General features: G+C 44.9%; 1 protein-coding gene across 1 annotated transcript in view; it reads left to right on the top strand.

Moving 5' to 3' along the window:
* Nucleotides 1-14,173, top strand: part of DDX10 (DEAD-box helicase 10) — a 189,500-nt gene that overhangs the window by 87,387 nt on the left and 87,940 nt on the right. Inside the window, 1 exon segment of the mRNA XM_044285187.1 lies at nucleotides 2,267-2,440. Coding sequence (XP_044141122.1) covers nucleotides 2,267-2,440 — 174 coding nt within the window.

Raw genomic sequence — 14,173 nt, 5'->3', positions numbered from 1 at the left:
CATCTATTATAGTGGAAAAATGTAAAAGCCTAATATCTTGTGTCGGCATCTTGAGGATCCCGCTCATCGCCTCTCGTTATCAGGAGTTGTGTTTTTTTGCCATCTGCATAGAAATGCCCACAATTACTGTTCTGCAGGAATCGCTCACATCCTAGCGCGTCCATTTCTTCCTACATGACGTAACCCGCTCTGCCGTGCGACCACGGAGAATAGCCTCGTGGAGTTTTTGCTAACGGAGCACATATTCTAGTAATTGAATGTGAAGCATTAATGTTTCCGTGCAGTAGAAAGTCGCATGCTCCTGTAACGTGCCCCGGGCCGCCCTCCTGTGAGCCAGGAGAGATAAAAACGTAATCGACTTGGCCCCACACCAGGACCATTTTATTGCTCTGTACAAGGCAGATGGTTCTGGTTATGTAATGAAAGGTAATGGGTTTTCCAAGGGGAATAATATTGTTTCCTAACTTTAACTCAGATCCATAAAATTTGTTAAAAAGGCACTCCGATGCCAGATTATATAATTATTATATTGTGCAGAGGGGAGGCGTTCAGCGGATATTTCTTTTTGCTGTGCGGGTGCCAAATGCAAGTTTCAGCAATTACATGCATCCTCGGCTTGAGCCAAGTTCTACTGTATCCTCCGGGGGATGAGTTTTAATGCGCTATGCAGAAGTTCTCTCTCTTATTGGTAACCCATAGGCACGTTCATTAAAGGAAACGTATTCTCCATCAGGTTAGACCAGTCTGGGTGGGTGACGACCATCAGACAAGCTTCTGGACCCCTCAGTCTTCAGCCTTCTGTTTTCTCTGCCTGTTGTATGCAATTATCCTACTCTCTGTTGAGATTGCCTTTGAGTCCGACATTTGGCTTATATGTCCGACATATCCCTAGGGCTCCGATGGATGCCAAGAGCGTATTTACTAATTCATCTGTCAGATTGGAATGCACCATTTTGCTTTATACAGTCACATTGTAGACTAGAGGTGCCCCAAAGAAGTCCACGGGGTGCTTTTTAAATTTTTTTTTGAAATGTGGGAGCCTATGGGTGATGTACCCCATTGTTTGCCCGCACATTAGTTTCTTCCATCTGAGAGATGAATGAGGAACACCTCCCAACGTGACCTCCACCAGAAGGGCCAAAAATGACTTCTGTGGGATCGGTCATCTGGGGGGGGCCCCCCCCCCCCCCCCCACCACACACACACACACACACACACATATCATCTTTGATTTGGCGGAATAAAAAATAAGCCACAAACCATGTGTTTGCAACTTTTACAAGGCACTTACTAATGTATTGTGATTGTCCATATTGCTTCGTTTGCTGGCTGGATTAATTTTTCCATCACAGTATACACTGCTCTTTTCCAGGGGTTAGGACCACCCTGCGATCTAGCAGGGGTCGTCGTGCTTGCACACTATAGGAAAAAGTGCTCTCTAAACACAGGCTGGCGCCTTTTCTTATTGTGTGCAAGCACGATGACCACTGCTGGATTGAAGGGTGGACGTAACCCCTGCATACGAGCAGTGTATAATGTGATGGAAAAATGAATCCAGCCAGCAAAAGAGGCAATATGGACAATCACAATACATTAGTAAGTGGCTTGTAGTAACTTTCTCTATATGATAAATGCCATTTGCTGGAGTGAGAAAACCCCTTGAAAGGCTATGGACATTTTTGGGAGCATTCTTTTTATTTTTTTATTATTGCATTCTATTCATTTTGGGATACAAATAATTTTTTCACTTGACATTTCTTAAAATTCTTATATCGCTAGAATATGACCCCATTGTTTTTTAGGTCCTGGTCCCACTACTGAGACCCGCAGCTATACCGGGAATGAAGCCCCGCAAAGTGGTGGCTGGAGGACTCCAGTCCGGCCACCACCAAGCGTTCTCCCCATAGAAGTTAATGGGAGTGCATCGCGCATGACCGCCGACCGCTCTCATTTACTTCTATGGACCCGACGGAAATGAATGGAGAGCGGCTGCACATGCACAGTGCGCCCTTCGCCACTTTTGGGGGATCCGCTACTATCAGACAATGGGGGCATATCCTAGCAATCGGCCCCCATCGTCTGTGATGAGACCCCCTTTAAATGAGCAGGTACTACTCCTGGAATTATATTTGCAATGGAGCCTTTTATTGAGATTTTTTTGTATGTACTTTTAAATTTCCCATTCCTTTAATCGCTGCGCTATAAATGGAGATTATTGACCTTGCACGTTAACTGTTTGACTGAATGCAATGTTTTCTGTTTGCAGGCAGTACAGCAATGGCCCCCAGTACAGAAGGCTGTAGTAGAAGATACTGGTGACGACGATGATGATGATGATGGTCGAAATGGCATCGATTTGGCAAAAGCAAGACAGCGGCTGACTGAAGAGGATAAATACGATAAAGAAGCGTATAGGAAAAAAGTCAAGGAAAAACACAGGGTGAGAACATTTCTATTGATTCATAGGAGTCTAGTATTCTTGAAAAATGCTCGTTCTGCCTTAGAGGGCTGTATGACTCTCTACAAACTAGGGAATGTACCTCCAATCTGGTGGGGACTTGCTTCAAAAGGCTCGTGCAAGACCTGCACAGGGAAGATGACTTACTTGCTTCCTGGCTCTAGCTCCCCGCTCCTTCTCCTCCAGGCCTGCAATGCTCCTCCAATGTCAGCATCCGATATCACATCGCTGTAGCGGATCACTGGCCGTGGCGGTGCCCGGCTCCCCTTGCGTCATGACAAATGGTCACTTGAGGCAACGGGAGCCAGACACCGCCGCAGCCAATCACTGGATGTTGACATCGATGGAGCCTGGCGGAGCATTGCAAGCCTACAGGAGAAGGAGAGGGGAGCCAGCGCTGGGAAGAAGGAAAGTCATTTTCCCTTTGCAGGTCCGGCAGAATTGGGGGGCAGAGAGGGTTTGCCCAAAATCCCCCATTCTTGCACACACACTCGTACATGAATCACCAAAACCATTTCAGTGGGGTCTCTATTCACATCCCTCGCAACCAGTCTGTCCTTCAGATGACTTAAAGGGGTTGTCCAGGGTTAGAAAATCGTGGCTGTAAAAAGTCCCACCCTTTTTTTCGCCGGCAGTGTGTGCCACTCCATTCGGTGGAGTTGAGTTGCAGTACTAGGCACAACCTGCGGGCAGGCGGGGCACTGCTTCTCAAAGGGAAATGTTCTCTTAATTCTGAACCATCCCCTTAAAGGAGTTTGAAAAGACTAGTAAAAAGGGGTCTGCTCAGACACTCCTAACTCTCGGTACCTCGCACTGTACACTATAAGGGCATATTTCTTAAAAAAATCACACAGATTTTTCATTCACAATTTTTTTTTTTATTGAATTTTTAAATTTGTAAGTTGGGAAAAAAAAAAAAATCACAAATTGTCAGGCTTATGACTAAAATCATGAATACATAGAAGTTGCTCTGTCCTCTTGCCATTAGACTGAGTCTCGGGGATAAGGCTGCAGTGTCAGACACAGACCAGGGACAAGGGAGGCTACAACGAAGACACCGTGCGATACCCGTCCACCGGTCGGGTCTGGAGTCGGCACAGCTCCTTTTAACTGAATCAGTTGCAATACCACATGCAACCTGTGGACAGACGTGGTGCTGTTTTATGAAGAAAATAGCTGTTTTTTTTCTTCTAATCCTGTACAACCCCTTTTCAGTATTTCGGTCCCAATATACCTACCCTCCCCCACCCATAATGGCTCTTGTGACTAGAGCACATGGCTCATGTGCATCCGGCAGGTCTCAGATAGTCCTTCCTTTATGAGCCTTTATGGGTTATTGTAGATTTCGTGAGCCAGAAATCTACCTCTGGGGCATGAATACCCAGCGTGCGTCGTCCTCGCAGCGTCCTGTGCTCCGCCGAGCTTTGCTTAAGCTGCGGGTTATTTTAATGAATGCATAATTAATGTATTCGTTTAATCTTTTTAATAACTGGCGCTGCTCACTGATGAGACAGAGCCGAATCTCTGGAAAAGAATAATAAGGAAAGTACAAATGAAAACATTAATTTCTTGCACCCCCAACCATTGCTTCTCCATGGTGGCGGGGCATTACTGCCTCGTCACGGAGCCTTATTATGGAACACGCGTTAGAGCGATATAATCACGGTAATGCGCCACATTATCACATCAATTACCAAGAATTCATTTCTTTCCTTGTTCACGGCACTGACAAAGTGTAAGCGAGGCTCGTTCATTGTCATGGCGGGGCAGGGGTGGGGTGGGGTGGGGGGGTCTCTGTTTGATGGTAAATGGGTATGTGATATTCTACATCTATCCACAGCTGAGTGCCAAAAATTGTTACCCCGTCTGTGTGCGCCATCCTATCACGTGACGTTGGCAAGACTGCAAAGGGGTCGATCTGCCACTCACTTAATCTTGTATTCACCTTCCCCTCCAGGCAGCAATTCAAGCATAAATTGCACCCCAAATACATGCTGCCACCCCCCGTCCTTATGGCCATCCAGATGCCAGCCCGTTGGCACACAAGTATTCACTGGCGCCACTTTCAGACATCACTCATTGAACAGCTATGCATTATTGCAATGGCATACCATCAATGGCGGTAGACCATGCAACTGGAGCCCAAGGTGGAGGCAGGGGGTGGAATGCTCTTTCCACTCTGAAAACCCAGAATTTTCATGCAGCCACCACTAGGGGGACCCCAGTGCAAACAGATCATTACAGCTTCCGTTTCAATCAATCGTAAATGCATTTAAAGGGGTTGGCCCATTTCACACATTGGTGGCATATCGCTAGGTTCTGCAACCAATGTCAGATAGGCCGTGGTCCCACCTCGGTAGACCTGCACCTATTTCTAGAACAGGGCCCCCGAAGGAAAGGAGAACTAATCGCACATGCGCATCTTGCCCTTCATTCACTTCTATGGGAGTTCCGAAAAGAGCAGAGTGAACGCGCCTGGTTATTTCTGGAACTGCCATGGAATTGAATGGAGAGCATTCTGTGCAACCGCGGCCGCTGCTCCATTCACCTCTATGGGAGTTCCAGAAATAGCTGAGCCAGCTTTTGACTGTTTTTGGCACTCCCATAGAGGTGAATGGAGGATGGCCTCACTTGCTCGGTGTGTGAGATGGGCCAACCCCTTTAATTCCTATGCACAGAGCTCCCTCTGGAGGTGGCTGCAGGCAGCCGGCTATGTAAAAGGTGGGGAGTAGGAGATTCATCAATGTATATATGCCGGTGACCTGGTGTGAATAACGTACTTTGAGCAAAAGGGTTATCAGAATGAGCGCCATATTTATGAAGCCCCTGATCCACTATTTCTGACGTAGAAGGGGGCGATGCCGAGGGTGACTTTTTTTTCTTTTTATTCCACATTTTTTAACTGAAAATTTTTAACTGCCTAATGGATAATAAATCTACAGAATGTCAATATGCGTTGCAGCGATTTAACTGTTTTGCTGCATTTATTGCACAACCAGAGGCCATGGAGCCCTAGCCTAATGCTTATGGTGGGAGGGATGAGGGGCCTCCAAGCTATCGGCATCTGCAGGGAACTTCAACCCAACATTTAGTTACCCGTGACAAAAAACGCCGTAAAGGGATATTCCTGGTTTTTAAAATTGATTGCATATCCTCATTTAGAACAGCGCTGCAGTTACTACAAGATGGACGTAGCAGTGTAGTTCAGGTACTGACTTGTAACAGCTACTTGGTGGGGGTGGTCAAACCTGATAGGTGAGGATAGGTAATCAATATTCTGGATTACCGCTTGCCTGAAATAAAGAATCGAGCGCTACTTAGCTAGCAGATCCATCATTGCCGCTCCGGTTCTCCTGGGTGGGCTCTGATTGCTGCATTGGTAATATCTTGTCGACAGTATATAACTGCTGCAGCCAATCGCATTACTCTTTGGTCCATCGAAGGCAGTGATTGGCTGCAGTTGTCACTTCCTGCTTCTGGGTAAACATAACCAGGCTGGGAGAACTGGCGGCAGCACTGGATCTGCTAGGTGAATGCAGTTCAGTTCTTTATTTCAGGCTACTCCCCAGTGGCGTCTGGTTTCTTGCGGACACTGGTCAGCCTCTTCAAGGGCAAGGGACACACTGACATGTAAAAATTATACTTGCATGTTAGTAGATACCTTAAAGGGGTTGTCTCATCATGGACAATGGGGTCATATCGCTAGGATATGCCCCGATTGTCTTATAGGTGCAGGTCCCACCACTGGGACCTTCACTTATATTGAGAACGAAGCCCCGCAAGGTGGTGGCTGGAGGACTCCGGTCTTGCCACCACCAAGCCGGCTTCCCATAGAAGTGAATGGTAGCATACTGCGCATGCGCGGCCCCCCGCTCCCATTAATTTCTATGGGGCCGACGGAGATAGCTATTTTTGCTGGCCCCCCAGAAAATGAATGGAGGGTGGCTGCACATGCGCAGTGTGCCCTCCTTCTCTTGCAGGGCTCCATTCTCGATATAGTGCGGGTCTTAGCGGTAGGACCGGCACCTGTAAGACAATGGGGGCATTTTCTAGCCATATGACCCCATTGTCCATGATAAAACAACCCCTTTAAGTTAAAAAGTTGCTCTAAGTTTGTCTGAAATCTCCAACTGCAGTTTACAAGCTGCTCCTAGTTTTACTTTTTTTCCCCCCCAAGTGGGTCTATTCCACTTATTACATGCTAGATGTGAGTTCAGGATACTGCTTCCTTCACTAGCTCTCATGCATCAGTACAACTCTACACCTGGATTGATTTCTATCTGCTCTTTCCTATCTGCACTTGCAGTATAACGTGCTGGATTTGCCCTGCCTGAAGACTTGGATGCAACCCACTCTGATCTGCCCTGTACATCCTCTCCCTCTTTCCCTGTTGCTATCTCTAAGGGCTCATCCACGTGACTGCAATATTCGGGCACCGACCGTTTGTGCACCGCATCACGGATTTGGACCCATTCACTTGAATGGGTCCGCACTCCGGAAGGTGCAGTGCGGAACAGAGGCACGAAACCACATGGAAGCACAATGTTTTCTATGTTTCTATGGAGTAGTTCCGTATGTTTTCTGTCCGTGCCTCCGCACCACAAAAAAGTTGTGCATGCACTACATTTTTGCAGTGCGGATCCCAGACCCTATTAAAGTGAATGGGTCCTGCGTCCGCATTCGGCAGCCCTTAGGTCAGTGCCCGTGCATTGCGGACCGCAATTTGTGGTCCGGAGCAGGGGCCTGCTGGCACACGTTCGTGTGCATGAGCCCTAACACTGAGATTTTAAAAGGTGAAATTAGAGGGGGCCAACAAAGCCAGGAGCAGTGTACTGCCCAGTCTTTGTCAGAAACAATGTCAACCGGCTATCTGAAGGAGTTGCGCATACTCTACAGCAGGCATGCCCAACCTGCAGCCCTCCAGCTCTTGCAAAACTACAACTACAAGCATGCCTGGATAGCCTACAACTAATTTAGGCTATCCAGGCATGCTGGGAGTTGTAGTTTTGCAACATCTGGAGGGCCGCAGGTTGAGCATCCCTGCTCTACAGCAATAAAATATTTTCAGTGGAGATTATCTAGAAAGTTAGTTAATTAATTTTGCATTGAGGAAGCAAATGAACAATAAAAAAAAAAATAATAATCAGTGTCTATACTCTTGACTTTTTATTTTTACTCTTCTTCGGGTCACATGGCTGTCATTGTAACAGATGTTCAGACACCAATTATCAATTTGTGCACATTACCTACATTTTGTCTTCAGTTATGATAACTGTTCTAATTTGTGCACTAAATATAGTCACAAATCACTAAGGCTTACGTTTTAATTGCTTAACATTTATAATACATTCTTTACGCTTTTGTTAGATTTCTAATTAAAGCTTCTCTCACTTTTCACGTACACCTTAATTAGATGTATTCTTAGGTCTTTTGCGCGGAGGTGTTACATTTATTCTGGTTATTTTGAAGCAGGCTACATCATGGCTATGACTAATGAACGTGAAGTGCAGTTTCAGCGCAATCCGTTGGGTTTTAATTGCTTGTTTGCGTTTATATTTCACAGTGTGCCATGCCGTAGTGTACGCCAGGCAGTTAGTTTTATTCACCAAGTCAGAAGACCGATCTAGCCATACAGGACTTATCTCTGTATCTTGACAGCCCACGACCAAATGGACAACACAGGGGGGTCCCCTTCCTTTCTAAATGCTAGACTGAACCTTGCAAACTGCGCTGTTCATGTAATACAGTGTATAGCTAACAAACATTAAAATTTACTGGGGGTCTCAGGGGGAGGGAGGGTCAAGATAAAGTTGTTATACCATGATTTATGCAAAACGTGAAACTCCGACATGACAATCTTTCTAACAAAGCTGGAACCAGAGATCTGTCCTTTCCTTGCTCCAATTACTTTGCTAGATTTATTACAGGCCTGCCCCTCAGGTAGTGTGTCCTTTTTCAAGGGTTGTGTCCTTTTTCTAAGGGTTGTGTCCTTTTTCTAAGGGTTGTGTCCTTTTTCTAAGGGTTGTGTCCTTTTTCTAAGGGTTGTGTCCTTTTTCTAAGGGTGGTGTCCTTTTTCTAAGGCCCCATGCACACGGCCGTTGTTCACAGCCGTGTGCGGGCCGTGGAACCGCGGCCTGGATCCCTCCTGAGAGCAGGAGCGCACGGCGTCATTGGTTGCTATGACGCCGTGCGCTCCCTGCTGCCGGCACAGTACAGTAATACACTGGTATAGATCATACCAGTGTATTACGGCGGCAGCAGGGAGCGCACGGCGTCATAGCAACCAGTGACGCCGTGCGCTCCTGCTCTCAGGAGGGATCCAGGCCGCGGTTCCACGGCCCGCACACGGCTGTGAACAACGGCCGTGTGCATGGGGCCTAAGGGTGGTGTCCTTTTTCTAAGGGTGGTGTCCTTTTTCTAAGGGTGGTGTCCTTTTTCTAAGGGTGGTGTCCTTTTTCTAAGGGTGGTGTCCTTTTTCTAAGGGTGGTGTCCTTTTTCTAAGGGTGGTGTCCTTTTTCTAAGGGTGGTGTCCTTTTTCTAAGGGTGGTGTCCTTTTTCTAAGGGTGGTGTCCTTTTTCTAAGGGTGGTGTCCTTTCTGCTGCAGCTTTGTCCCTGTGACTGCCACAGCTTCTAACAGCATATATGGCTGATGACAGTTGAAGATTTAAACCGAACGCGTGCAACAAGCTCATTGAGGTGGACGGAAAAATTAGGAAAGAACAAGCAGCAGGTGGCGCTATACAGATACATTTTATTGGATAGCTCACTGGCTATACTACATTTTTAATTATTTGCAATTACCAAGTATTCACATCAAGATGCTGGTTTGAAAAATTTTGAAAATTGTCAGTTTCTAGCTTGTAGCTAATTCTTTCCACATTATAATATATCAAACATACAGTATATTGGAGTTTTACCATTGCCGAGTTTTCATATCCACAGGATATGCCATAAAAGTCTGATACATGCTGGTCCCACCACAGGGACCCACATCTATCTCGTGAACGGGGCTCCATTTGCCAGCTGCGGTGTATGGAGAGGTGGCTGTTCATGTGTGACCCCCTCCATTCAGTTCTACAGGATTTCCGAGAACAGATGAGCACCGTGGAGATGCCATAAAACTCAGAGATGGGAATACCCTTTTAACGGTTTTCTCCTGGGTTAGAAAAAAAGGTCTGCCTTCTCCAGAAACAGCGGCGCTCTTACTCATGGGCTGTGTCCAGTATTACACGTAGACCCTATAATGCTGTGAGTTTGGATCGGGCCATGACACATCTGAGGAACACTGTCGCATAATATGTCTGGAACACAGACTTGTGAATCAAGGCCTAATTTGAAGGGGCGTTGGAAATAGTGAGTGCTGGATTGTGATTTCCACCAGAAAAGGGTACTTTGAGTTTCAGATATCAAATTTTATTGGAATTCTGATTAAATGAGCTGTTCATCATAAGATGGCAAATGCTCTTAAGGGGAAGAACTAAGTGTAGAAACTGACCTTCCTGACGTGATGGAGGAACGTCTCTTGCCAAATGGCCAACTCAGAAGTTCTTCAGCCACGGGTTTGATCTATGTGCTCTCTGCGTATTTATTTTTCCTAAAGTAGAAGACCATTTTGATGTGAAATATTTCAGTTTTTGAGTAAATACATGAAGGTACATGGGCTATTAACACTGCCCAATGGATTTTCATTGTCATTTTTGCTTCCCTCTCTTGAATTGCTATACAGCGGAAGACCTGGTTACATACATTGTTCTGTTCCATATATATTGTAATGAATTTTAGAGTGATTTCTCTCATTTTAGAGTGTGTATGTGTTTTAAGTGCCATTTAGTGAATATCTTGTGGTTTAATTTCCCTCATGGGTCATGTTAAGATGCTTAGCAACCAACTTCAGTGCTTCGAGTTGTGTTTTTTTCTTCTTCTGAGGTGGTTTACAAGGCAATTATAGATTGTTTTACGAGGGGTCCAATGACATTTATCGAATTTGCTATTTAAAGGGAAAATTGTAAGTTTATGAAAATGTTCCCTTTTATTTATTAGGAATTTTAATACCCCAGGATAATTTCTCAATCTCCCGTCCTCACAGTAATTAAATGATTTAGTGATGAATAAAACTTCTGTTATAATGTCTACATACTGTAGTTGTCCTTTTGCAATTCACTTTTATAGTCAGGGGTGTTCAACAATGTTGGCTTTGCTTCTTGAATCTAGAAAGTTTTGGAGTTACTTTTTATTATTTTTTTAGATTATATAGACATTAGGGTTATTGGTCTGGTGTCATCGCTGTTACTGGTGCACAGTAATAATCTCCTGTGAAATTCCCATCAAAAATGAAAAATTCTGCCTGGTTTTTAGGTTCATTTCCTGTTGGTAAAGACCTCAGAAATAAAACTTTAAGCTGACCATACTCATACCTATCGGCCATCGTTAATACCTCCCGACTCCACCATAAGCATGCACGTTTATTTTAATGACAAGAGGAACAGGTAATCTTGCTTTTACTCACCACCCCACATTCTAGCTGCCCCTCACCACTTCAGTTCCAGGTTCCTTTGGGCAGTCCTTTTCAGCCGTCAATTTAATTGCCTACATAATCAAACTCCTCTTCCTCTTCTGGCCATCCAACACTCTGCAGCAACTCTTCAGTTCCAGGCTGTGTCTTCCTACATCCTATGGCCGCAGTGTCAAGTTACCAGTGCCCCGAGTGGTGTGTGGCCAATTTATTTAAAGTGTAGCCGTCCTTGGCCTTATTCCCGACATTTTCTTTGCCTACCCTCCTGCTTAGTCTTGTGGTGCTTCGGAAATCTTAACCTCTGCCTCATTCAAGATCTCACATCTATCTAGTTCTTTGGGTGTTTTGGCTATCTTCAAAGCTCTCTTTCTTGGTCCTGACCTCTGTTGAGAACTTGACTATAAAATTCTATCATTTCTTAATCTTCATCTTTCTGCCTGCGTTCCTGTTGATGAAGCCCTGCTCAATTCCTGACCACGCCATTGTGTGCACAATCTGAGACTTTTCTGGGGAGCATGACCTGCAGTGAAGACCACATCTCCTGGCTAAGGTTCAGGGGGGAATACCAGGGGATCCCATACAATCCATGGCCTTGCCTAGCCTGGACAGTGTTTATTTAATTAAGAGTCTATTATCTTCCTCTTTGGTACATGACTTATAACACTTGCATGTTGAAATCCAGCTTACTTGATTCTTATTTCCTCCATCGTCTGCCATCTAAGGAGAGTTGGAACACTTCCATAAACATGATATGTTTGGCCGTTCCCACCAAAATCTGCGTATTTCTCCAAGGGCAGCTTTAGTTTTATATGACATACCTTGCCAATGTCTTAAACATTTGTAAAATTGCCAACTGTTGACCTAGTAGTTAACTTTAAAGATCTCTCATAAATGAAAAACTGAAGGAAAACATGATTGCTTCAAAAGAGGACGTCAGCAGGAGATGTTTGCCATTCATATTATATATTCCTAATAGGGATATTAATTGGAGAGCTTATGCATTACTTGGGTAGGTTTCAGTATAAAATGCTGCTGACTACTGAGGTGCACCACTTTATAGAGAACTCTCTTAAAGGAGTTGTCTGACCCTCAAGCTAAAATTTAGGGCCGGAATGCATTTAAAATCATTAAAGAAACCAACTTGCCTGTTCACTGCTACTTCGTTCTAGTGCTGAGGGTCCTGTCTTTGCTGGACTAGAAGTGTTACGTCCCATCGTTGGTCACATGCACCACTACAGACATTCACTGGCCTCAGCGTGATGTGACGCTCAAATAAATGTCGCCATTGAGATCAGTGAAATGGCTGAGATGGTGGACAGGATGTGGGATAGGGCCCTCAGAGCTGGAATGGAGCGCCAGTGAACAGGCGAGTTGGTTTCTTTATTGTAAACACGTTCAGGGCCTTCATTTTATTTTGGAGATCAAACAACCCCTTAAAAATGAACACCACAAAGTGCTGTGCTGTAAATTGAATGCTGCTTGGTCTTAAAGACCATCCCTTTTTATCTTTGCATTAAGGAATGAAGGAAGATACTTAGACATTTAGTTATCATTAACTTAAATATTTGGAGGAGTTTGCACTGTTAGAAGCAATGTTTAATAGATTTTCCTTAAAGGAAACCTGTCACCAGGATTTTGCGCATAGAGCTGGGGACATGGGCTGCTAGATGGCCACTAGCACATCTGCAGTACCCAGGTCCCATAGCTCTCTGCGCTTTTATTGTGTTAAAAAACCGTTTTGATTGATATGCAAATTACCTGATATGAGTCCTGTATCCGGAGATGAGTCAAGCGGAAAGGAGCCCAGCACCGCCCCGCGTCCTCCGAATCTCCTCCTTGCTGGCTGACGTCACAGAGCTGGAGCGCCGAAATGTCGCGATGCGCGAGCTAGCGCATGCGCAGTGTCGGCATCATGTTCATTCCCTGTACTGGCATCAGCACAGGGAACGAACTACGCATGCGCTAGCTCGCGCATCGCGAGATTTCGGCGCTCCAGCTCTGTGACATCAGCCAGCAAGGAGGAGATTCGGAGGACGCGGGGCGGTGCTGGGCTCCTTTCCGCTTGACTCATCTCCGGATACAGGACTCATATCAGGTAATTTGCATATCAATCAAAACGGTTTTTTAACACAATAAAAGCGCAGAGAGCTATGGGACCTGGGTACTGCAGATGTGCTAGTGGCCATCTAGCAGCCCATGTCCCCAGCTCTATGCGCAAAATCATGGTGACAGGTTTCCTTTAATGTATACAACTGACTTTATATGAGAAGAATTGATTTTTTTTTTTTGCATTTTAGGTCTGTCATATTGCCAGACATGGCTATTCTCCCTTAAAACAAAAGCTGTGGAAATTAAATTGCCCAGTACTTTTCTCCCCCAACAGCTGCTAGTTGGGAGTGTGGCAGCACTATGAAGTGCCTTTTGCGCTGTGGCATTAATATTTTTTTTATATCTCTGACTTTTTAGTCTAACCAGACTGTCTATTACTCTGTAATTCCTCTAGCGCCGTTCTATGGAAGCAGTAGCTTTAAAGAGCACACCAAGTTATTTAAGCACTTTATATGTTCTCTCTGAGAGGTATATCTGAGGTCTACCAATAGTTTACTTGCTCTACTTGGTTTGCAGTTTGCTCTATACAATTGCTTATGATCTGGTATGAGCAGTTTGCATTTGTATGCAATTTGTTTGGATTGTATGATTTTATGGCCAAGTAGTTGGTTTGTATGGTGGAACTGTAAGTAAACATACATATAACCCGTTAACCAGTTCAGTATACAGTTCTAATCACTATATTAACAGTAGGAACATTATATGACTGTTTTAAATACCTATTTTGGCCTCTTGCTTCCATAAAACACAGCTCTTAGTGGTCTGTTCAGCTCCTCCCTCTGGTGAATGATTCCAGCAGCTCCTGCTAGGGGAATTTCCTACACAAGCTGTTTGTGAGGCTGGCTGTCATTGGTCAAAACTCCTGGGCTAGTAACAACAGTTTAACTCTATGCTTTTTGTTGTTTCTGCTGTGTCCTTGAGCCTTACCTCACATTATATAATGAATCTTAAAGGCATATTATCTTTTTTGCTTCTGTGAACACAATATATATAACAGTTATATGACATCCAAACATAAAATAACTGTAAATAACTCTGCTTTTGTCGTTAGCACACAAACATAGGAATAGGAACTAGGGCTGCACGATATGGGA

The sequence above is a fragment of the Bufo gargarizans genome, chromosome 3 (genome assembly GCF_014858855.1).
Source record: "Bufo gargarizans isolate SCDJY-AF-19 chromosome 3, ASM1485885v1, whole genome shotgun sequence".
NCBI lineage: Eukaryota > Metazoa > Chordata > Amphibia > Anura > Bufonidae > Bufo > Bufo gargarizans.
This window is presented reverse-complemented; position numbering and strand designations above follow the sequence as displayed.